Source organism: Monodelphis domestica, chromosome 8, assembly GCF_027887165.1.
Source record: "Monodelphis domestica isolate mMonDom1 chromosome 8, mMonDom1.pri, whole genome shotgun sequence".
Taxonomy (NCBI): domain Eukaryota; kingdom Metazoa; phylum Chordata; class Mammalia; order Didelphimorphia; family Didelphidae; genus Monodelphis; species Monodelphis domestica.
In genome coordinates, this window is record NC_077234.1 from 252751738 (window position 1) to 252778393 (window position 26656).

Here is a 26656-nt window from a genome sequence, read left to right on the forward strand (position 1 = left end):
AGGCCAATAGGGTCTCTATTGACGATGCCGTGTGGTCTTCTGCCAGGTTCATAGGACTTCCTGAATTCTACCTTCTAGAATGTTAGCATGAGAGTCCCCAGATATCCCAGGCAACCCCCTGTTTTATACACTTGGCCCAAGTTTTGAGAAACCCAAGAGACATGCCTTGATCGTGCAGCACGAAAAGAGAAGAGTGCCAACTTGATTTAGCCCATCTTCTCCTAGCTAATATTTTAACAGTTATCATTACTTATTGATTGCTTTGTTTATCGAAATAAGCCTAACTAATGTGCTGTGTCCTACTTGATGGATAATGAATAGATAACGAAATCATTGCTTCTACAGCACTTCTGGACTTCGCTGCAGAGGTAACACTAGACAGTGGAGGGTGGGCACCTGTTTAAGGCTAAAAGACACAGCAGAGGGGGAAGCCTGCTTCCTAGTAAATGGCCGGGGGTGGGGGGTGGGGGGGATGACCTGACGAAGCGTGAGAAGCTTCAGCGGCCAAACTGAGCCTAACTCACTATGAGGATCCTCCCAGGAGCGTCCATGAAGAAGAACTCCGTTCGCTGTCGGGGTGACCCCAAACAGAAAAGGACGGTGAGTGGTTTGGAGAAGATGCTACATAGAAAACAGAGAGCCGCACCAGCCATGCTTAGATAGTCCAACAGGAGATCTCTATTGAAAGCGGGTCTTAGCACGGAGATGTAGAGAGGAAGCGTCCCTGCTACAATCACCGATCCGTGAGAATGTTTGTACGCTCAAAAAGACTGCCCTGAGGAAAAGGAAATCCAGAGCCAGCTCTCCCTTTGGCCCTGTGGCGGGACTTTCTTTGGGCGCTATTGCTACTTGAATGGTTTTTAAGTATCGCCTCTATCTATAGTCCTCTCTAGCGCGGCACCATCGAGCGAGCGAAGACCATTCCACAGAGCTGCAGGCTCAGTGAGTAAAGCTCTTGCTCAGAAGCCATCCTGGCTCTGTCCTCAGAAGGCTGCCCCAGCTAAGTCTGGAAAGGCTCCTCTTCCGGACTGCCAGGAGGCGTGAGCAGAGCTTTGGTCAGAGCGGCTCAAGAAGCTCCCTAGTGCTACGTGGTAGCAGCCTAATCTAGGAAGCAGAGGGAAGACCCACGCCAGTGCAATCCTCGGGGATGCAGCCCTTCAAAGCTGCGCCATGCAGGAAGCGAGATTCGTGTTCGCAGTACAAGCAGGGAGGCACTAAAAGGAGCTTCTACGGTGTGTGAGAATTCGTGATTCACTTTTACGTGAGCACACTCACACCGGAGAAACGGGCAACCCTTAGAATCGGGGCTTGCTTTATTGTTTAATGCATTCATCAGTACAAAATAGAGCAACTATTAGAGTGACTTAAGTCTGTGATGTGTGCTGCGTTTTAGAAAGCTGCTCATTAAACATTTACCAGCATGTCTCTGAATATAAAGCAGCACTGCTAAGCATGTCATTGGTGTATGATTATTTTAGATCATAAATCAAGTGAGTAACACAAAGAGTAAAACCACACACAGCTAGCAGTGCGTCTGGGTTTGTCAGTTCCGTTTTTAAGAGGGCCGCAGAACACTGTCTAGTGGAACGACAAAGTCAACCATGCAGAATGAAAGTGGAGACTCACCTTTGACTTTGTTCTTGGAAGCAGCCGCTGATACCAAGCAAAAGGAGGCACAAGGAGAAGAGAACAAAGAAAGATTAGACAGAGGCTCCGTTAAACACAGAATATGAAGAAAGTTGTGCGTATGGTTTTAAGCATTAAAAAGCGACACTAACATGCATGGCTGACGTATTTTAGGGGTACGTGACTTACAGTAAGGACAGAGCAGAGCATTTTCATTAGTACATTAAATGCTGTTAGTCTATGTAAAAAGTCCTTGAATGTGAGGGTCTGTAATGCTATGAATGAATTTCTGTTTCCATTGATAGAAACATCATGAGGGGAATGTGCTCTGTACCCTAACTGTCTCTACGCTATTCATGTTCTCCTTTCAACTTAATGAGTACTTCTGAAATGAGATTAAAATAAAAATCAAACCCGAGTACAGGTTTTTTGGCCACACTGAAGCGGGCTCTTAAGTTTATTTTATTGTTTCTGTTTTTCTTTTGGCTGATTTGATGCTTCCATTTTATTTCACAAACAGATGTAAGCATTTAAAAAAAATACAATCAATGGTGTCAGATACATATAGGGATCCCACAAAGTACAAAGAAAGATCTTTGTGGGTACATTCTGATTCCACATAATAATATTATCTATGTTCTATTGTATTTATTTCATTAAGTATTTCCCAATCACATTGTAATCTAGTTTGGGCCACACCTGGGAACATTAGGGGACATATGTTTGACCCTTTTTGTAGTCATCTTACAAAATTTAGTAAATTTAAGGATAGCAAATAATAAAGTATGGAGACAGAGGTAACAGCTTTGTGGTCTTATCAAATAACCCATACACACATATACAAATGAGACTGTTTTCACAGAAAATACTAAGCACTCAGATAAGTTAAAAGGCCAGTTTATATAGTCAAATTAAAAAAAAAATCATAAGCCAGAGAAATCCAGTTATTCTAATTTGATTATCAACATAACAATGAAATCAATAAATTTAAAATTGCTCTAAATAGAATATTTCACATTCATAAGTGATGAGTGTGTGTCTACCCAAAAGAAGGCACTGATTAAGAAGTAGATAAAGTAATGTATTAGCAACTAGTTGGTATAGTGGATATAATGGCAGGCCTGCAGTTAGGAAGATGAGTTCAAATCCAAATTCAACTACTTACTAGCCTGTGTGACCTTGGGCAAGTCACTTAACCCTGTTTGCCTCAGTTTCCTCATCAGTAAAATGAGCTGGAGAAAGAAATGGCAAACCACTCCAGTATATTTGCCAAAAAAATCCTAAACAGGGTTCACAAAGAGTAAGTCATAACTAAACAACAACATTTTAATAAAGGGATTCCACTTCTCTTTGTAAATCCTTCATCAGGGTAAGTTTTCTAGCCAAAATGATTAATTAGCCTCTTATTAGAAACTCTTGAAAATGGGTGGGGACTGATCATCTACTGATTTTCAAATTTCACAGTGATATAAATATTACTTTAAAAGATTAATTAATTGAGGGGTGTTGAAGTTCTTGTTTTACTGTTTATATTGATATTTGAAATTTTTAAAACTCATTTATACTTTGAAACATATCATCTGCCAATTTACTGCACTACATTTAATAAAGTTTTTATTTTAATCTCAAATCTGGTTTTTGTAAACCAGCTCTCAAAATATACCTCATTCATCAAAATTACCTAGGAGATCAGGAAGAAATTTCTAGAAATATCTATTGAGTTACACATTAATCTCAAAAAATGATCACATTTTTCATTTCGGAGTCTTTAAGCAAAAATATTAGCTTAATATTTTTATATTCAGTTTCATCAACATGGAATCAAAGGAAAAATAGATTAGATATATAGTACATATGTATAAATATATATGTATATATATATATAGCATTTTCACCTAAAATAACCATTATAATATATGGAACATTATAATGTATGATTAATTATAAGTATATTTAAAACTTATGTTATTTTAATAATTAATATTTTCCATTTAATTACGCATTTGAGGAGTTATAATTTTTTATTTTTTTATTTTTAGTCTAATTTTATATATGGCATCATTCATTGTCTAAAAAGTAATTCTTTGTTCTCTTTGAGTATACACTTATGAAAAGGAATCCTTTATTCTCTTTGTCTATTTTGAGTTAACAGTTTGATTAACAATAACTTAACTACCCCTACTTAGTACCTCACTAGACTGAAGACAGGATTAACTCTTCTTTGTCTACTTTTAAATTGAATCAACAAAAGTTTGAACATCCTATTTAATACTAGGTAAGATTTAGAAAATTCACACCCTTAGCTGTGAGTCCTTTTGATGAGAACTTAAACTTCAGAAGGTGAAATGGTCAATCCCACAGACACTGCCCTCTGGGCAGTGCTAGGCAATTTGGAAACTGTGATTGGTCCCTCTGAAAAGGGAACCAGACAAGAAGTCACATTAAAAGCAAGCCCCAAACTCCCTCAGAGGAGATTGCTTTTGAGAAGATGGTCTGAAGAGATTGTCTTCTGGAGTTAGTCTTCTGGCTGGGGAGAGTCTTCGAGGGAGCTTCACTGGAGACTGAAGCTTGGATCTTGGGCTTGGAGCTCGGCTTCAGCTTAGACTCTGACTCCTTAATTACTTCATTGGGTTAGTGAAAGACTGACTCCTTTCCTACTTTCCTAAGAGACTAGCTTCCATCATGGAGGAGGCCATGTGGTTACTCACTACCAGACTTCCTGGTTGAGAACTAATTAATCTCTGCCTGGTTTAAGCAGACCTGGAGTAAAACATTTAGGTTGATAGGATAGATAACTTATATAACCCCCTCACATTTCTCTTCTTTATTGTTTCTTCTCTATTTGTGTATATTTGTAAATAAATTTCTGAATCAAGATATAATAAATATTGGTGACCACATAATTTCATATAATCATTGTCCAACCATTAATTTTAACCTTTAAATTTCAAATGTGCTAGGGCACATATTGAAGGGCTAGATTTAGGAGAAAGGTCCCACTCATTGTGAAGAAAAAATCTTGGGGGCTATCAATACTAATTCTCCTAGAGAAAGGGAGAGAAAGAGATAGTACCATGTGACAGCTTTTGTTTGGGAAAAATAGTCACTTCAAGAGTTTATCTCTAAGTAGAAGGGAGACTTCTCTGGACCCCCATCCATTCCAGAGAAAGGAGAGTCTGAGACCCTAGGGACAACCAAGTTGATAATGGTAAGATGGTAGTCTATAAGGGTAAACTAATGAACTCAAGATGAGAAGGAAGTGAATGAAAGAGTTAGGAAGCGGAACAAGGCATTTGATTTAATATTGAGTTCTTTTTACCACATCACACTTTCATTTGAATTCATATTTCTGACATATACTCATTCAAACAACATCAGTGAACCAAAGGGATGGATTAGGGAAATAAGAGAGAGCCATAGTTGCATTAATAGTTGTAATGGATGGCGGAGTATGCAATAGCTTTTTTCTTTCAGAATTCCCACCTCAAATGAGAGTCATTGAAATAAAAAAAAGATGAAGTAGGTAAAGGCCAACAAAAGATTACATTCTAGAGTATCATATAAGGGAAAAAAAACATATAAAATGAGTAAATTAAATTAACATTGCTTATAAAGGGACACTATAAATTAATGTTCATATTAAGAATTTTGATATTAGTCTTTGGATAGATTGGATGAATGGGAGTATTGTATTCCTTTCAGAACTGAGAAAGTATACTACACATATTGGACAATGCTAGTTATTGAATCGAATTGAAAGGGAAAGTTGAAAAGAGAGAATGAGGAACAACAATAAAGTAAATTCAAGGAATCTGGGCTGAAGCAGGGAAGTGAGAGTTTTGGAGGAGGTCAAAATGTGATTAAGCACAAGCTACTAGTTTTAAAGATGAAGAAATATTAAATTAACATAAAAGAATAGAGGATAACAAATAGAAATTATGACACTAATTGCAAATGAATCAAACTACAAAAAAAGAGAATGAAGAACAGGTAAGACAATGAATCTAGTAATGTGCTATACATCAGAAACATTAAAAAGTTTTATGGAAAAAGTGAAAATGAAGGTCTAAAAAAATTATTTCAGTTGAAAATGTAGTATGTATAATTATGATTTCAGTCAGGCAAATATAAAATTTGATAATGTCAAGAAAGATAAATACAACATTAAACTTAAAAGAATAATAAATAATAAAATATTATTAAATACACACGCACAACTGAAATGAAAAAATGAGTACTATAGGTTAATGGATAGTATATAGTTAAATATTCATCTTTTTAGAACTAAATAAACTGAATGTAAATATTTTGAAGGATTATATAATGCAGAACAGCTCATTGGACAAAGAGATTTGAAAGACATGGGGATTTCTGGATGATGATATTAACAATATACATTTTTTTTCAGCATTATAGAGTACACTTACACAAAATGAATATCTTCTAGGTCATGGATTATCAGAAAGAAAAATAAAAGACCTAATTGAGAAAACTAACAACACTCTAAATAATGAATAAGTAAAATTTAAGTCATAAGAACAATAATATTTTAGAGAAAATTATGAAAAGGAAAAGGAAAACATTTTGTGAAAACCAACTAAGTTACAAAAATAAAATTTCTATCTCTAGAAATACATAAATAGGAAAAAGGAGACTAACAATCAGATCATTCAATTAAATCCCACAAAATTAACAAATACACAATAATAGCAAAGGAAACATTTTACAAAATGAGAGGAAAAGTACACAAAGTTGAAAACTAAACATTGATAATTGAAGTTTAATAAGAAAGATGGCCAAATTTGATAAAACATCTTATTTAATAAAAAAGAGTAAAATCAAATTATCAAAATCAACAATGAACAAGATTAATTCACAGCAGATTATTCAGAATGAGAAATTATAACTACCAAAGGAGAGAAAAAACCTTCTTAAAGATTTACAAATGAATTCTCTAAAATGTTTACTGAATAATCAATACTTATGCTAAAAATATAAATAGCAATAGAGAAATAAAGTATATTATCAAATGTATTTTACTGATGTATTCATCATCATCAAGAGTCAAAAAGTTGAGAAATATAATATAGGCCAATATCATTAATTAATATTGATAAAATTTTAAATAAAAAAATTAGCAGAAAGCAACATACACTAAAAACATTCATTATGTCCCAGTTGTATACACAACAGGGAAGCCAGAATTGTTTTTTTTTTTGAGAAAAGCAATGGACATAACCAAATAAACAATACATAATCAACCAAATAAACAACAAAAACAAGGAAAAAACTCATAAGTATATCAATAGACAAAGGAATAGCTTTTAACAAAGAAAGTACTTAATTTTGTCTAAAATCTTCAATAGGAGCTTACTTTTACTCATGTAAAAGAATGTCTCAAGTTTATTCATATTTTTAAGATGATAATTAGTGGGTTTTTCTCCAAAAGGTTCTGAACTAAAACAAAGATGCCCTGTTCTCCAATAATATTTTACTTAATAATAGTGATCCTGGCTATAAAAATAAGAGAAAAAATCATGAAAAAAATTAAATATCAGGAAAAAGAGAGGCAAAATTATACCTCTAACAGACAAAGAATGCAAGAAGCTATTTAAAAGGCTTAACTTCTATAAAAATACATGAGTATAGTATAATATTTAGAGAACAAACTTTGGAGTTAGGAAAATCTGGATCAAATCTTGCCTCTGACACATACTAAGTGCATTAATGTAGACAAATTAATTGACCTCTAAGTGCCCCAAACAATTTTCTAATCTATGCTATGGCAATAGCCAGCTTCCAAGTTAGTCTTGAGGTCCACAAGCTGATGATATTGCCAAGAGTTCAGTCAGAAAAAAAGTATTAAGACATATTTTCCAAACAAAAAGTAGGGAAAGATTCTAGTTTTAAAAGAAGAAATGTAATCAACAACTATATAAAAAGATGATCCAAATAACAAACGTAAAACAATTCTGAAGTATCAGCTTACAAAATGGCAAAGATATTATGGTGAAAAAAACAAAGCTGGTCAATGTGGTAGTGATTCATATTAGTTTTAGTAGTAATATTGTTATATGTAGGGTTATGAAATGGCTCAATCTCTTCAGAAAAACAATTTGGAGTTAGGCCAAAAAAATTTAATATGGTGTCATACCCTTGTACTTTGGTCCCTTTCAAGACACTGCTCAAATAAAAGAGAAAAAAAAATGTCAAAACCCCCCAATATGATCCTTGGTCTCCCATCCTACAAGGGCTTTCTTTCTGAAATTACTTTTCATTTACACCCTATGAATAGATATTTGCATGTTATATTTTCCATTAGAATGTGAATTCCTTGAGACCAGGGATCACATTTTGGCCCTTATTGTGTGCTTAGAACAATGTCTAATAGAGTAAGCACTTAATATATGCTTTTTGACTATCTTGATTATCCTATTAATATTTTGATGTTCCAAGGAAGTCAATATTTAAAATAAGGGACACAAATAATTGATAGAAGCATTTACCAGAGCAACAAAACATTTAAGATGAAATATGTACCCATTAATTGGAGAACTGGATAAACAAATTATAGCATACGAATGGCATGGAATATTAATGTACTATAATGTATATGAAGAATTCAGAGATACATTGGAGTACTTGTAAGAATTGATAGAGAATAAAGAAAACAGAATTGGGGGGGGATAAAATGATGGAAATACTGTAACTCAAGAGAAAAGCCAACACTAAAAGACAAAAAGAATTTAGAAAAAAGACAGTCATCAAAGTTAGTTTTGGGAGACTAATGTTAGAAAATACTTCCTTTTAGTTGATTGATGGTACAGGATGGGAGGTAGGGAATGTACATACTTTTATTAATCTTGGTCCTAGTATCAGAGAGTTTGGCTTAACTATTTTATTTTATATTATAAAAAAAGAAGAGTTAAACTTTTTTTTCAGTTTTTTTTTTAAGGGGAAGGGATGTTGCTGGAATGTGATTATAATATTCTAAAAGTATCTTTTTAATTATTTTGAGAAAAAGTATAGTCATATTTCTTGTTAAAGATTTTTAAAGTTCTTAATTATAATTGGAGGGCAGCAGGGTTGAGCATCTGAATGTCTTGAAGGGCTTTGCTTTTGCTTTTTTTGGTAGCTAAACAATCAAAGATGGAAAAATAAAAGCTATGTGCACATGCACATGTGTGGGTATGTATGTGTAGCCAGCAATGCATGACAGGAATATAAGAGACTGGTTAATATAATTGGAAAGGGGCCAGGTTACTAGGCTTGTTAGCCCAATTATAATTCTCTGCATATTCAATAAAAAGAGCCAAGATGACAGTAACACTGTCATAAATGTCATGTTCAATACTTGTAAGATTTTCCATTGACAGCACAGTCCAATTATAAGTCAATTGTAAAGGATACATTGCACAACACCCAATGCAGCTGAAAATTATCTTAAAAATACAATTCTAATGCTCCTGGGTGAAAACAAAAAGAAAGCAAGTTTTGCTACTTTTAAATGGAGGAAAGTTTTAGTTATAGTATCAATAGTTCTTCACCTTTATCATAATAAAGGAATACGTAAATATCACTCTGAAGCCAAAGATAATCAATGACACACTAACTTTTCAAAGAAGTTTAGTTTCCTGAAATTTCTGAAAAAAATTGTGAAAATGCAAAATTTTATCTTAAAGGAAGAATTGATATATGCATTCTCTTTTGGGGGGAAAATCTCTATCAATTAAGATTAGAGAATTTCAGTTAAAAAATAAATGTGTATTTTGACTGGTGAATTGAAAGTATTTTCAATAACAAGAAAATTTAAAAATGAAAGTAAATGCAAACTTTTTTTAAAAATTAGGATGCCAATCTATATTTAGGATGTTTTTCAGCGACTTAATTGAACAGATATATGAGTAGTGTAAAGAAAAGTAGTTATAATGCAGTGAAAAAAAGCACTTAATTTGACATCAGAAAATCTAGATTCAAATCTTTATTCTACCATTAACTTGCTTTGTGCATTTGGATAAACTGCTTAAACTGTGTACATGTTCATTTCCTCATTGTAATATGAGGGTAGAATTTATACTACCCACCTCCCAGAGTCATTAAAGTTCTGCCAAATATTTTCCTTTATGGCAACACATAAATGTGAGTTATGCATATGATCAAAAATTTAAACCTAGAAGAGATCTCTGAGGTCCAAACTCCTTATTTTACAAATGAGGAAATTATTAGAGGTCTTGGTTGATGAACTTTATATACCCAATAAATAAAATTTAACCAATGACCTTCTATTTAGAGACCTAAATCAAAATCAAGGGAATATAAAATGCTTTTTTTTTTTTTAATACTGGGGATCCTGATCATATAAAGAATAAATATCAGGGCTAAACATTGTAAACACTTCATTTCTACTTGTGAACAGCATCAAATAATTGTGGGCTATAGGAATAGCATGGGATCCCTCTTTAGCTTTTAATTTTCAAACTGTGCTTTTATATAGACAGAGAAAAATCACAGGTTTTATCCTAGTTCCTTATCATAACGTCTGTTAGATGAATGATGTGATCCAGCAGTTTATAAAAGGTCATTTGCAATATTGGGTGAGATCTGAAATATTAGGGGGGATCCCTGATCTAGGTTATAAGGAAATGTGCAACATTTGTAGAATTTCTTTTGGTGAGGCAGATCTGAAACATTTTTTTCTCTCTAAATCTGCAGATTACAATGAAAGTTTTTTGAAATCCTTTGCTATTTTTAGTCTGCTTTATTCCCTGTCATGAATACTGCTGCCTTCATTCTAAAAAGGATACTCAGAAAAAAAATTAGAAGCACCTAAACTTTTTGATTGAAAAGACAGGATTTTATATCTCTCATATGATTACAGAGCAATCAGCTATAGAATAGCACTGTGTTCTCATTGTCATGCAAATTTTAATTTTTTGGTTAAAAATGGGAATAAAGCTTAATTGTAATGAATGGATTTTTAAGCTCCAATTTGCTCCTAAAACAAATTATTTTCTAGCTATTTACCAAATGCTAAATTGCATAAAAATGTTTTCAAATAAGAAAAATAAACTTAAAATTCATATAAATTTACATATGTAGCTATGTGTATATATTCTCCAATCATCTGGGTGATTGAAAATTCAATATTGCCTATCATCATCTTTATTTTTAGGTACAACAGGACCCAGAAAAGTACTTCCATAAAGCTTTAATTTATCTTTTCTCTGCTTCTTTTATGGGAATATACATATTTCTTTTGAGGTACTGATTGAAAGTGACATTTTACATTTTTGTGGACAACTTAAAACTTAGGGTTTCTTATTTTTTCATTACATTTCCTAATGACTAGCCTTTTCTATCCTTTAGAAAGGCTATAAAGTATTTCATTATATAGCTGTTTTTTTTTATCATGTATGAAAACATACTCACTAATACCTTTTTGAGGACAGGAATCTCCAAAAGAACTTGGATATATGACAACTCTAACCTAAAATCTTAATTACCAGAAATAAAATAGGTTCATCCAAGAAAATAATCAGGCTTTAAAATGTTTTTCCTTTTCCTTTTTCAAGCTTATTTTTAAGTAGGTAGAAATGAGTTAATCCAAGCTTTCAATTATTTTACTATTTGGACTTTTGAGACAATACAATTGCTTAAGTTACAATTTTCTCATTTTTCTTTTCCTGTGTTTTTTGAATGAATTCTTTGCATCGCAACAATAGATTGATCTCTACATGACATCTGAAGTCCCTTTTAGCTTTAAATTTTATGCCCTGTGATCAGGACTATACCTGTGATTGGGCTTTCCTTCAGATATTTCTGTCCCTTTTATCTTTGTCCTTCTAGCACTGGTTTATTATGTGTAAATTGCTAGGATGCTAATCCTTCTAGGTACATTCCCCTTTCTCCCTGGATTCCCTTTAAAACTTCGTGAATACTTACCAGATCTTAAAGCCTTTCTTCACTGCTATTTCTCATACTTTCCCATGGGATTATGGCTAGATCTAAGTTTAAAGTTCAGAAGGCTGTCACTCGTAGGATTCAAACCCATACCTCTGGAAGACAGCATGAAGTGAGAAGAACCTCTTAGACGACCCTGTCATGTCATCTCTCACTGTAAAAGCCTTGAGGCACTCCAGAAATAAAAGCTTCTTTATATATATATATATATATATATATATATATATGAACATCCAGTGCAGGGAGATTTTATGTCCATATTTTTACAGATTCTGAAGCTGATTTTGAGAATGTCAGTATATCGATGTATAAAACAAACAATCCCATGAAGAATCAGACCATTAAAATGTGGCACAGTAGCCTGTCTTAGGGAGAGAAAGTATGTCCAGTTTGGATGCATAGATATAATCAGGCTTATTAAAAAATGTTTTTTGAAACTGTATTAAGAGTTTATGACAAGCCTCCCCCCACCTCAGTTTGTGATTGTCTCTATGGGAACAAACGGCTATTATGCAATTTATAGTCAGAGAGTTGACTGGGCCACTGAGAAGTTATAGCAGACTTGTCCATAATAGCAGACAGTATAATTTGAGACAGCATTTGAATGCTGATTTCCTTAATTGCAAGACCAGCCCTCAGAATACTACCAAATCCTCTGGAACATTAAAAGAGCCTAGAATTCAATTTGTAGGTTGAATCTTTTAAAAGTCAGGATTATTTTTCTTGGTATGCTTAATTATGAGATGACAAAATGTATAATTTTTGTGTTATGGTTCATTCAATATAAAATAGAGCCAAATTGATCAATTACGTAACAATAAAAACTTTAATTGCATTTTTTATTTTTTAAAAAGAAAAACAATATGATAAAATAAGGAATATTTCAATTAAGTCTTACCAATAGCAAAAGGAAGAAAAGTCACTTCATTCTTTACTGCAAAAAATAAACAACCCTGTGAGATAAATTCTTTTTATTATCTCTGTGTAAAAGATGAAGAAACTGAGGCTGAGAGAAGCTAAATTACTTTCCCAGAGTCACATAACTAGTGAATATTTGAGACAATATTTGAACTCAGTTCTTTCTGAATAAATTTGGACAGTCTCTTTTTTTACATAGACGAACACAATGAGGAGGGCAAAGCCAAGATGGCAGAAAAGGTACACAGACCTACTCAATCTCTACCAAATTATCCTTCAACAAATTCTAATGTAAAAAAAAATGCCTCAAGACAGTTTCTGAAGCTGTATAACCCACAAAAAGACAGGATGAAATAAAGTTTCATCCCCAAACGACTTAGTCGGCCAATATGAAAGGTCTATTGCGCTGGGGTGGAAGTGGAGCACACAGTAATGGACCTTGGGGGTGGCTAAATCAGCAGCAAAGGCTTCTAGATCTCTCAGCCAGAGATGGTAAAGGGGAGACCAGTAGTTGCTCAGAAGGACAGTGCAGAGATCCCTTTGATGGCTCTGGGTGCAGGACTCTTGCTGCATTGCTCATATGTAGTTCCAGAGCAAAGCCCTGAGTTGTAGTTTCAGAGAGAAGCTGTGCCCCAGCATACACCAGTGCTTATAGCTTTCTACAGAGGAGCTAGGGATGTGGTCAGAGTTCCAAGGTGGAAAAGAATACTTGTGATTGCTCATAGACTCGCGTTCAAGCAGAGAGAGTATTAAACACAAGTCTCCTTACATCATACCATCTTTGAAAAAGCAAAATTAGATTGCCTACAGATAGCTGTGAAGGCAGCTGTACAAAGAACTGAAGCCTGGAATAGTATTCTCTTCACCACAGTAGCAGAGTCCAACTTTAACAGATTTTTTTTAAGTTAAAAGAAAAGAATCCGTCTGGAAAATCAGCAAGCAACACAAAAACATGAAACTCAACATATAAAGTTATTTTGGTGACAGGAAGGACCTAAACAAATTCAGAAGAAGACATCAGAGATAAAACTGCTGTATCCAAAGCCTTCAAGAAAAATATGAATTCTTTTCAAGCCTATCAAATCCTAAAGGAGGAGCTCAAAAAGTATTTAAAAAAGCAAATAAGAGAGGTTGATGAAAAATTGGGAAAATAAATGAAAGTGATACAAGAAAAACATGAAAAAAAGACAACAGCTTGGGAAAGGAGACACCAAAAAATTACTGAAGAAATTAATCATTTAAAAAAATAGAAGAGGACAATTCTTTTTTTAAAAAGCACAAAATCAAATTAAGAAAGAAAAAGCCATTGAAGGGAACTTCCTGAAAGGCAAAATTAGTCATATGGAAAAAAAGATATATAAATTCACTGAGGAAAAGGACTTTTAAAAAAATAGAACTGGCTGAATGGAAAAGTAGGCACAAAAACTCATTCAAGAAAATCACATCATAAAAATTAAATCTGGGCAAGTCAAAGCTAATGACTCCAATAGACATCAAGAAACAATCATAGGCAAAAGAAAGACAAAAATAGAAGAAAATGTGAAATATCACAATGGAAGAAATACAAGTGACATAGAAAATATATTTTTAGAAGACATAATCTAAGAATTATTAGACTACCTAAAAACCATGATCAAAATAGGGGGGCTTAGACATTATATTTCAAGAAATTATCAAGAAAACTGCCCTTATATTCTAGAACCAGACTGCAAAATAGAAATTGAAAGAATCCATTGATGACCTCAAAAAACATCTCAAAAGGAAATCTCCTAGCAATATTATAGCCAAATCCCAGAACTTCTGGATTAAAGAAAAAATGCTTTAATCAACCAAAAAGAAAAGAATTTAATATCATGGAGCGGCAGTCAAAATAACACAAAATTTAACAGCTTCTTCATTAAATAACCAGAGGTTCTGGAATATATTCCAGAGGGCAAAGAAGCTAGCACTTGAATAAAGAACCACTTAGTCAGCAAAACTGAGCATAATCCTTCAGGAGTAAAAATGGGTATTCAAGGAAAGAAAAGACTTTCAAACATTCTTTTTTTTTTTTTTAACCCTTAGGTTCCATTTTGGAATCAATACTATGTATTGGTCACACAGCTGGGACATGTCTGATGTCAGATTTGAATTCATGACCTCTCGATCTCTGCACCTGGTTCTCAATTCACTGAGCCACCTAGCTGCCCCTATTCAAAAATTCTTGATGACAAAAAAAGAAAGTTGAATGAAAAAATTTGAAATACAAGACTCAAGAAGCATGAAATAAAAAATAAAAAGAGCAATCACAAAGCATTCAATGAGGTTATTACATACTTATATGGGAAGATGATTATTGTAAACTTCTAAGAACTTAATCATTATTAGGGCTAAATATGATGAGATATTGTATCTAGAAGAAAATTAAAATTAGGGCATAGAAAGAAGAATGCATTGGAAGAAAAGGGAAAGGGAAAAGTAGAATAGGGTAAATTGTCACACATAAAAGAGTACTGAGAGATCTTTTACAGTAGAGGGGAAGATGGAAGAGATTGTGAGGGGAACATGTGAACCTCAGTCTCATGAGAATTGGTTTAGTGAGGAAAGAATATAAACAATTAAATGGTATAGAAATCTGTCTTGCCTCCAGGAAAGGAGGAAAAGAACAAATGGATGTGATTTAAAAGAGTACACATCGAGGGAGTTGGTGGCCAGAAACTAAACAAGGGAAATAGGATGGAGAGAAGGACACTGTAATCATACTGTTGTGATTTTTTTTTTTTACAAATTTCTTAATAGAGGTCTCATTTCTCTGAGCTGAATTCTGAGTTGAATTTTGTAAAAGAATACAACCATTCCCCAAATGACAAAGAGTCAAAGGATATGAGCATGCAGTTCTCAAAGTAATTAAAGCTTTTTAAAATCATTCAAAAATACTTTAGATCAAAATGCAAATTAAAACAACCCCAAGCTTCTCAGATTGGTTATTATGACCAAAAAAGAAAATGGAAAAACTTAGAGGGTATGCAAGGAAAGTGAGGCACGAGCACACTGGGAGTTGGGAATTGATTCAACCATTCTGGAGAGGAATTTGGTCCTATGCCCAAAGGGCTACAAAATAGTACTTACTTTTTGTCCTAGAAATACTAACTAGGCTTGCATCATGAAGAGATAAAAGGAAAAGGACTGTAGGTACAAAACTACTTATTTTTCAAAAATATTTTATTTTCCCAATTAAATGTAATAACAATTTTAACATACATTTTCTGAGATTATGAGATACATATTGGCTCCCTCCCTTCTTTCCCTCCCCTCTTTCAGAGATGATAAGCATATTGATATGGTTATACATGTACAAAAATATTTAAAGGAGCTCTTTTTTATGGGGGAAAAGAATTGAAAAATTATTATTAAAATTATACACGACTATAATGGATGTAAGATATGTATTATAATGCTGCAAGATATGATGAGCAGGAGGAACTCAGAAAAACCTAGAAATATTTATAGAAACTAAAGCAGCAGACTCAGGAGAATATTATACATACCAACAGGAATACTATATAATGAACAACTGTGAATAACTTAGCGATTCTCTTTTAAAAATTTTTATTTTTTCTCTATTAAATGTAAAAAATTAACATTATTTTTTAAAGTTCCGAGTTCTAAATTCTTTCCCTTCTGGCCCTCTCTTTCTGACTCCCTCCATCACCCTACTTGAGATAGCAAGCAATTTAATATAGATTCTTCATGTGTAATCATGTAAAGCATTTTTCCATATTAATTATTTTGTGGAAGAATTCTCAAATGGAAAAATGAAAAAAGAAAGAAAATCAAATATAGCATGTTCTTCAATCAGCATTTGTATTCCAGCTCTTTCTGGGAGAAGAAGTGGCATTTTTGATCATGAGTCTCTGTATCAATATTCATTAGGGATACTGGTCTATAGTTTTCTTTTTCTGTTTTTGCTCTTCCTGGTTTAAGTATCAGCACCATATTCATGTTATAAAAGGAACTCGATAGGACTCCTTCTTTGTCTATTTTTCCAAATAATTTATGTAGTATTGGGATGAATTATTCATTAAATGTTTGGTAGAATTCACTTGTGAATCCATCTGGCCCTGAGATTTTTTTCTTAGGGAGTTCTTTGATAGCTTCTTCAATTTCTTTTCTAAAATGGGATTGCTTAAGTATTCTTTTCCTCTTTTGTTAATCTGGAGTTTATATTTTTGTAAATATTTATTCAGTATTTATTCATTAAACTCCAGCTTTTTTTACTTGAGTAAAACAAAACAAATTCTGCTCCAACCCTTTGCCTTTATTCTGTGTATCTCTTTGCTTCAAGTGTGTTTCTTGTAAACAACATTTTGTAGAATTTGATTTTTGATCCATTTTGCGATCTGTTTCCATTTTATGGATAAGTTCATACAATACACAATTATGGTTATGATAATTATTTGTATATTTCCTTCCATCTTACATTTACCCTGTTTATTCTTCTCTTTCTCTCTTTACTTTGTTCCTTCTAATAAATGGTTTACTTCTGAGGACTGTTTCCTTAAACTGGTCTTCCATTCTATCAGCCTCCTTCTTTTATCTTTGTTCCTTTTTACATCCCTAAAAGAGATAGATTTCTATATTCAATTTGTAGTGTACTTTTGGTGAATTTTTAAAATATCTTTTGCCCTTTTCTATGCTTCCTTTTTCAAGCCTTATTTCATAATTTTCTTGTATTACTTTCATTTCTTTGTACAATTTTCTTTTAATCTGTGATTTTGATTTTTGAAGTCCTTCTTAATCTCTTCCCAAAGTCCTGGGGGTGAGAGGCCTTGTTAAGGGCTTCTGGTGGGGGTTCACAGTTGAAGGCAATGTCCAATTGAAGCCTCTTTGCTCACCTCCACTCTGCCTCACCTTCTGCTGGTGGCTTTGGATTCTCACCTTTCCCCTACTTGGGTGCTGTCTTTCCAGGGTCAGGCTACTTACTGAGGCTTGAGCTTCCTTCCAAACTCCTGCTGAGTCTCTGAGTACTTCTGGGTAGGAGAATGGCTTTGTTTTAAAGTGGTTGAGAGGGGAATTTGGGAGAGATCAGGCAAGTCTCCTCCTCAGTCAGCCATCTTGGCACCAGACTTCTAAGTTAGCTATTCTAGCCATACATTGAGTATGAATTATGGATCTATTAGCAATACATTCATCCAAAACAATCCCAAAGGACTCAGGATAAAAAACACTTCTGCTTTCAGAGAAAGAACTGTTGGTATCTCAATTGAAATCCAAGCAAACTTTTTTTTTTACTTTCTTAATTTTTTGCTTGAGTTACCTTCTATAAAAGGATTAATATGGGAAAACTGTTTTACATGATAGCACATACGAAATCTGAATCAGATTGCTTATCATCTCAGTGAGAGGGGGAGGGAGAGAATTTGAAACCAAAATTCCTTTTACAATGTTGGAAACTTTTTACTTGTCATCGGGGAAAAATAAATTAAAAAAATTTTAAATCCCATAGATTGAATATACTATGAAATTTCAATCTTCAGAGCTAAAGGAAAGTAAAGCTTTTAAAGAATTATACTTCCATTAGGGGAATTTTTTTTTCACTTTCAAAATAATCAAATAAGTTCTTACCATAATAGAGATGGTAAGGCAAAAGGCAAATGAGCCTATTGTAGTCTAAATCTTCTTTAATGAATTTAAAGTTATTTGAACGTTTTTGGTTTGCAATTCAGGAATTAAAGGAGACTTATAACTATCTTTCAAACTTGCAAAAAGAATTTTTTTTTTGGCAGAAGTCAAATTGGGAAGACTGCATTTTATTTGCAAAAGTTAATATTAATAATTTTATTTCAAATGTAAACTTTTATTAAGCACCTCTTCTCGTTTTTATTGATAGCTTTTGTTCTTGTCACATTAATTTCGGAATAAATGCCGCCCTCTCTTAGCAAGCCCATAATGGCTTGGGACAATTAAATAAAAAAGATACTTGTCAAAACCTACCCAAATCATAGTCATAGCCAACATACATATGAAATAGCAGCTTTAGTAGCTTTTGTCCTTAATGAAGAGAAGTTAAAGATCTAGAGTTAAATCCAGAAATTTGAAATTTCTTGCGTCATCCCCGACAATCTCTAATCTCTATGTGGCAAAAACTCTGAAGGGAGGAGCATTTTCTCTTTTGTCTCTGGATCTCCATTCTCTCTCTCATCATCCTTGCAAAATCTTAGCAAAGGCTTGATTATGGATTGATGAATCATTTATGATTTCACCTCTGAAAAGAACGCATGAATGTGCTGCAGATGGAGGTGGGCGGGCATGCCCAAGACCGAGACTGCTAAGTAGCAAAGGTTTGATTCGAACCCAGGTCTTCTCATTTTCAAACGTAATACTTTGTTCACTGCTTCATTTGCCTTTATTAGAGAGTTTGGTCATGGAAATGATTTTTAAAAATCAGCAGATTCACAGCAGCCACATCCTTGGATTTATTCGATGTACTCCACAGTCAAGGGCATTCGAAGTGAGGGTCCGTTAAGTGTTCCAGATTACCTCCATTTGTCCATAAGGGTCACAGGAAAGAAGCAGATGTGTTTGTGGCTAGAACTAACAGACTGCAGGAAAGACGACCTTAACAAGCCGTGCCTCCTAGTTACAGGTGCTGCGGAGAAGCGCAGGGCTCGGCGTTCTCTAGTTCACTGTTTTAAATGGATGCGTTCTCGAGGCCAGGAGAGACGGAGTCAGAGGTAGGAGGTTTCTTTGGCTTCCAGCACGTTCTGATTAAGGAGAGCAAATGATGGAGCGTTGCCGTCTGGTCTAGATCCTCCCCTTCCCCACGTCCCTCGCCTTTCCTTTGGGCAGACAGAACAGCAGGAGATCCGATCCACGCAGGCCGGGTGGGAAAGTTAGCTGCTGTTCTGGCTACGGAGACGTGAACAAGCGGGTGTTAAGCTCTCGGTTTCTTCCCGTCTGAAGTCCGGAGTGCCTGCTTGCCAACGAGCAGCTACATAGTATTGTCTCAAAAGCACTTCAGAGATTCCCGATAGCACAGTATTCGGAGGCAACAGATAAGAAGGCCAATTCTTATGGAGTCAAAGGAGGCCTTCTGAGCTTTCTCAGGAAGGGGAGACAATTCTTTCCCCAGTTGGAGAGGCTTCTTAAAGACGCACCAGCAAACTCTACACGAGGACCCTCAGGAAAGTAGCGCCTTTGCTGCTGCGTAACAGACTGCTACTGTGGTCGCTGTCGGTGATACAGTGTTACCCTTTAGTTTGTTTGCATAGACGTTTTCGGTCCTTTCCTTTCCGACCTTTACTCTCCATGTTGGTCACAACTCTAAGACAGGGGAGCATTAAGGGCTCGGCAGTGGGGGCTAAGCGAAGGCCCCTGGGTCACATCGCTCAAAGTGCCTGACCCGGATTCGAAGCCAGGTCCTTTGGTCCCTAAGGGGGGGGAGGGGGGGCTCCATCCACTGAGGCCCTCGAAGGCGTTCCGATGGGCCAAAACCCAAGCGCGATCTCTTCCGATGCCAGCACTATTTCTAGTGGCGAAGGCAGCGCTTTTAGCTCCATTTGGCGAGGATTTCATGGGGTTTGTGGTGCCTGTTGGTGATGTTTTCAAACTGAACCTGAAGCCCGGACGAATGTGCTCATATCAGCTCGACAAAGGGAAAACACCAGCTGCTTTTCAGGGTTACCAGGAGGTGCAAATGGGTGACGTCGGTCAAGTGCTTAGGGCGGTGCCCGGTGCGCAACAGGCGTGATATCGATGGTTCTTCCTCTGGAGAGAGCCAGCGCCCGTTGTCTGTGCGCCTCTCCACGTAAGAAAAACGTGCAGGGGAGCCTGTGGACTAGGCAGTGTGGAGCGCTTCCGGCGTTCTTCTAGCCCAGATGAAGTCTTTGATAGGACTCCGTACTATTTCTGGCGCAAATCATGTCTAACAACGATCATTGTTATGAAGAACGTTTATTAATACCAATATCAATACCTCATCATATGATCAATAACAGCATTATTAATAAAGTCTTTATTAATAATAAACATGACGATCCTATAAATAATCACTTACTAAGAGGGCCCAGCACTCCGGGGATAGTCATGCCTAAATCACTTCAGAGAATAATAGAGTCAAAGATGTAGGAGAGACGCCAAGGGCTTATCTAGTTCCCCTCCTACTCAGTGGCATTCCGAGGGCCATGAACTCTACTCCGAGGGTCCTTCAGCAGCTTGAACTGGACCTGTTTATGAATATTTGACCCTGAATCCGTTTTACATGCCAGGGAGCAAGTGACCGTGAAGAATTCTAAGACTCTCCAAAATCTTTCTTGGAATGTGACTTTCAATTCCATTTATCTTAACCAAAATGTAAGGAGTGACTTCATAGTGCCCAAAGCATTATTTAGGAAAAGGCAAAGTGCCTCCCCTCCTGGGGATTAAAGTCCAGCAGAGTAGCTATCACATACAATGTCACACGCAGAACGCAGGTACACACACAGGTAGTGTGTACAATTTGGGGTGCCGTGGCTGCTAACCAGAGGAATCAAAGTCTACTTCCTGGAGGAGACAGTTTTGTCTCAAAGGACAGGTAGGATTTTTAATAGACCTCCATTACATGGTAGAAGTGGAAGTAGAAACAGGACAGACAGGAAGAGGGTAAGGCATTTGGAACTCTGGGAACAAAAGGAGGCAGGGAAAAAATAAGAATTTGTTATCCAGAATTGAAGGCAAATTGTTCTGTTTGGGTAAAGAGTGAGTAACATAAAATAAGCTAAAAAGATAGTATGGTTCCTGAATTTAGAGGTGGATGCCTCCCTGGACAGTTTCAATGTGCTCAGTAGCCAATAGCAGCCATATAAAAATCTTGAGCAGAGGAATGACGTGAGCCAGCGGGTGCTGTGGGGAATGAGATCAAAGTAAAAGAAGTGAGCAGAGGAAGAAGAGACAGCAGGATCTAGGAAGACTCTATGGCACTAGCGCTAGCAAGTGATCATGGGGGCCTGTGAAATGATACAAACGCTAACGACATTACAAAGCTCAGTACAAACAGGGCCTCTGCTAATGCAATATGTCACGTGAGGGTCTGGAGAATGGGAATGGTGACCACATGACTTTGATCCTGGAAGTCGGAGTGGTTGGAGGTTCCCCTGAGAGAAGTCTGACGGGAGAGAAGAGGAATGGCTTTGAGTTAACCAGGAGCTATGGAGGGGAGAATGGCTTCTGGGAGTTGGAGATCCAAGTCTGAAGTATGGGAGAGGTCAAGGTTGGCCACATACCATCTGGGGACATTTCTCCCCAGACAGCTAATGCTGCAATAATATGGCCAAGAGGAGGCCAATAGGCAAAGAGAAGGAGGAGAGAGAAACAGTAGGACATTGGGATGGGCGGAGTGCCTGGAATACTCTTTTCACTGGGAAAAACAAAATGTAAGGGACTGACCATTAAAAGAACTACAAGATGGCTGTGTCATAGAGACATGCAGAAGTCACTTATGGTGTGGTCCTCTTAATCCATAGAAAATGCAGGAGCATGTTTAAGTTCCCAGTGTCTTAGATGTGGAATTATCTGGAAATGCCATTCTTTTTATTGAAAAAAAAATTATATGACCCACATAGCATCGGCAAGAACAGTAGTGAAATAATGTCAGCTAAAATCTAGAATTTATACCTTCTGTAGAGTGACTCAAGTGCAATATATGAACCACATGCAAGAAATGATCTTCACTCTCTAGTTCTGATTTCTTCACTCCTTTGTGACTAGATGGGGGTGAAAAAAATTAGAATCTGCTACTAGATTAAGTCTGGGGGGAGAAACCAGAGGGGAAATGTCAGCTCAGAAGATGGAGTTTGCCTCCTAAAATACCCAGGTAACTTCCATTCCATTCCATATAGCGTTTAAGATTAAAAAGTTTTCATATGCAGTCAGTTACTTAGGACATAAATAGAAAGTGGCAACCCAACTATGACTGGGCCTCCTTAAAACCTCCTCTTCAAAGAGATTCATGAATAATGTGAGCTCAATAATTCATGAGCTTGCAGATGCTAGTCCAAATAGCCTCTTCCTTTTTAAGGTTTCAGTTTGTAGAGCTGTGATCAAAAGCCTTCATCAGTCATGATAGTCGCATTTGTACTTACTCCAAACAAATCGTATTTGCATGTGAATGTTTTTCATTGAAATGAGATCTAGAATATGCCAGCCAAGGCCCAACTAAAAGGCATTTTATGCCATTTAAATTCAGTCAAATTAAAGGCTGAATGCAACCTAAAAGGTCTACTCTCCGAACAGTAATTTGACACATCATAAATAAGAGACATTTTTTTTGTTAGAGTAGTCTCAGCACTTGTCAGAAAATTGTACACAGCCATATTAACAAAGTGTTGCCTCGTAGGGAATAATAAAGGAAAACCTTGTACGTGAAGCAGCATAACACATATACACAGAGCACTATAGAGTGTCACTAGTTCAAAGGGGACACTTTTATCGGATAGTTACAAAAAGTGAGAAAGAATAATGCTTTGACTAGCCTAAAAGTCAATGAATGAAAAGTCAACAGTCTTAAAAGACTGTTCTTAAATGGAAAAAGAAATAACTTCTAAAAAGTAGACTCCTGCTCATGGATTACTATTTGGTTTCTAGTATGAGGGGTTCATTTCTCTTATGACTTCTGTTTATCAGTTCTCTTGTATTACAAATAATAGATGTGAGGAGCATGCTTTAAAAAGTAAGTCCGATTGATCTGCAAATCCAACGGAAGTAAACTTACTCTAACTACTTAAAGACTGAGTGTAACTAAGAGGAGGCGGGATGTCATGAACTGAGTGCCTAGAATAGCCCCGTTTTCAATGACTCCAGAAAAAAACGAAATCGACAAATGATTAATCAAATGTTTTAGTGTCTGTGGCATAAAGAGCATTTCGGAAGAACAACATCAACTTCGGACCACATAGCAGAATATAGAGTAAAAGCCTATGAAACCAATTCATCATTTGGTTTCCTTATTGAAATTCAACAGAGCCTCTCCACTACTATTAAGCAGCTATCTTTAGCCCATGACATACTGCTGACAATAACACTATGACTCCCAAGTCCCATAACCAACCAGGAAATGTCTTCATTATCAAACAATCAATAAGCATTCATTAAGGACTTATTATGTGCTAGGCAATATTCCTCTTGGAATAAAACAAAGTGGGCAAAAAGAGTCCCTCTTTGCCAGGGGGACTGGCAAAGTTTCAAAACCAGTCTGCCTCATTTTCACCTTATCTTAACTAGGTGATAACATGTCTGTCACTCATAGACTTCCAATCAATCAGACATAGGCCTTAGGCTAAGCCTAAAAAAGCCTTCAAACTGGAATGGCTTTCCATAAAAATAGCATTTGTATATGCTGAGGAATCTTGGCATCCATAAATTATCTACTGAAAGGAGGAGACAGAATTTCAGAAATTGCAGCAAGTGTGGCTTTCCAGCATACGAGGTGAGAATCACTCCTCAGCTGTTCTGAGAAGGGTCTGCTACCCACAGCATTTCCATATCAGTTGGCTTCACTTATGAAATCCAAAGCTGGGTGGATGTGTTTTCTGTGTGCTAAAGGTGAACCTAAAAATGGGAGAAATGGCCTGGCAGCAGCCAGGATTTACGAGTTGCTCCTTTGCTACACATACTTTCTAGCTTTAGTCCACTTTTTGTAAGACTTTGGTATGTTTTCATGGAAAATGAATTCAGAAACTTTTGAGAACACATTTTGTAAAATCTAATCTAAATGTATTTCCGAAGTAAAAGTGCAGTTGTGTTTGACTCCTCATCAGCCTGTTCAGGTTTTCTTGGCAGAGATATTGGAGTGGTTTGTCATTTTCTTCTCTAGCTCATTTTATAGATAAGGAAATATGACAAATAGAGTTGAATGACTTGGCCAGTGTCATACAGCAAATGTCTGAGGTCAGATTGGAACTCAACAAGAATTTTCCTAACTGCAGGCTTGGCACTCTTGGCACGTTTCTTTCTCGGCTGGTTAACCAAATGGCAATCACCTAATAATCTTGGCAGAAAGTACACAAGTAGGGGCTTGAGACAGCTTGCATTAAAGAACCACTCAACTTATATGACCATAGAACCTTGATGGAGAGCTATAACTACATTCTGGAGACTTGACATTTGTGGAAATGGGAGATGAAATAAGGATGCTCCAGAGTTGGCTTTGGTTTTCCATTCAAAGAGCTTACATTTGAGGGCTAGATAACATTTAAGTAGACTGGACCTATGAAGTTTTACCTAAGAGGAGGCAAGGCAGACAGCCTAGTAGATCCAAAATACCCTATCAACAAAAATATGAATTATACAGGACCAAAAATTAGTCAAGAACCAGTGATAAATGATATCAAGTGACTTCTTCCACCTCAGAAATTACACAAAATTTAAGCTAAAATCACAGAGACGGCTGAAAAGTGAGTGCAATGGCAGGCAAACAAGACAGTACATCTAGAGACCAAGCAGAGATACTTAAAGCCTACAAGGTCCTCTATCTGTAGACATAAAAAGTTACAGGCTCTCCTCAGAAAAACCTAAGGTCGTTGGAAATCCAGGGTATAGATTTTTGGAAGTTAATGCAAATATTGTACTTGCATTAGGGGTAATTCTATGATACCCCAGACCCAAGTCCAGACACTCTAAGCAATTTCTTCTTGGGAACCTGAATATCCATTGCTCTAAATCCCAAAGATCCAGTGGAGTCTACTTTTAGGACATGAAGGTCAGTGTAGAGATCTAGCGGACCTAGGGAAAGACCCAGAAGAGGGATAACCATTCCATTCATCAATGCAAAAGGAGGCAGAGCCTGGCTTAAGAGAAAGGCTCAGTTAAGAAAAAGATACAGACCACTATAAATAATTATTGTAGATCCAGAGATACCTCAAATCCCAAAGGAAGAGTTAACAACTGCAAGCAAAGAAATGCAAAGAATGACCAAGACATAGTTGCAGAACCATCATTCCCCAATATCAAAAGCATCAATAGTGTATGTATGTGTGTATATATGTATACATGTATGAAAGCATAATTATATCCATACCTGTATATGTTCACACATGTAGACAAAAGCATGAGTACACATACATGTACAGCAGTCATTCAGATCTCTGTGTAATTGGAAATCTTGTGCCTTTAAACTATATTTCCCATGAACCCACTGACTTCCTATCATTACGTGCTGATGTAGACAGGGGGATATATTGGGTGGGGTTCCTGGTCTCTCTCTTTGCTTCCTGTTGTTGCGACTTTGGTGGAGTGGGCTTTTTGAACAGGTAGATTAGCCATGTGCATGTGGTTTTATTTTGTTACCTTTTTATTCCTTTATTTCTAATGATCATTAATAAATCTCTTAAAATATAATATTTTAAATTATCATAGATTAATTTTAATTTTTATATCTCCTATCTTGGGTTCACTCATCACTCCTTATGCTCATTTACCCAATAAATCCAATCAGTTACTGAGTTTGATTTTTAAGCCACTTTTTTGGCATTAATTTCTTTTCCCCATTTTTCTTCTACCTGTCTTATTTGATTTTTAAATTTCTTTTTGAACTATTCCAGAACTGATGACTATTTCCTATTTGGGGGGCAGGTGGAGATTTTGCATGTGTTTGCTTATTTCTTAACATCTCCTGGTGCTTCTATTTTTTGCTCCTTTTTCCCTGTAGAAATTTTCAAGGGTCAAGAATTTTTGTTTTGTTTTTTTTCCTTTTATTTGCTCATTTTCCCACCCAGGGAATCTGGAAATCTGCAAGTTGCTGGCCATTTCTGGCACTGAGGGTTTTGCTTTGGGGCTATCTGCACTGCCACCTCTGCAGAAGCTTGAGAGTGTCCAGTGCTATGGAGCTCTGAACCTCACTGCCAGGACCTGGGACTTCTAGGGTTGCATCTGTGGTGTTCTTTTGTTGGTGTAGCCCATGTTTAGGATGCTGAAGTTGTTTATGTCCTGGTTGTGCATCTGGTGAAGTAGGTTGGGGGCCTAGGAGTGGGATGCTGGTGGGAGAGTTTTCCTGCATTACTTGGGCAGTTTTGCTTCAGATTCTCCCTTATATAGTGGAAATCCTGTCTCTATCTTTCACATCATGGGATGTGGGATCCCACATGGATCTCCCACATCAGTGGGAGAGCTCCCTTGCTCATCCTGCTATGACTCCTGTCCT

The 26656-nt window shown here is 36.1% G+C and overlaps 1 protein-coding gene across 4 annotated transcripts in view; it reads right to left on the reverse strand.

The window, feature by feature from the left end:
* CADM2 (cell adhesion molecule 2) overlaps window positions 1-26656 on the reverse strand; it is a 1288026-nt gene that overhangs the window by 367297 nt on the left and 894073 nt on the right. For 2 of the 4 annotated variants that reach the window (XM_056807166.1, XM_056807164.1), the window contains exon 2: window positions 1627-1653. The exons of the other annotated variants lie outside the window; for them this stretch is intronic. In XM_056807166.1, the coding sequence (XP_056663144.1) occupies window positions 1627-1653 (27 nt within the window). The remainder of the gene's footprint in view (window positions 1-1626; window positions 1654-26656) is intronic. 4 annotated transcript variants of the gene reach the window in all.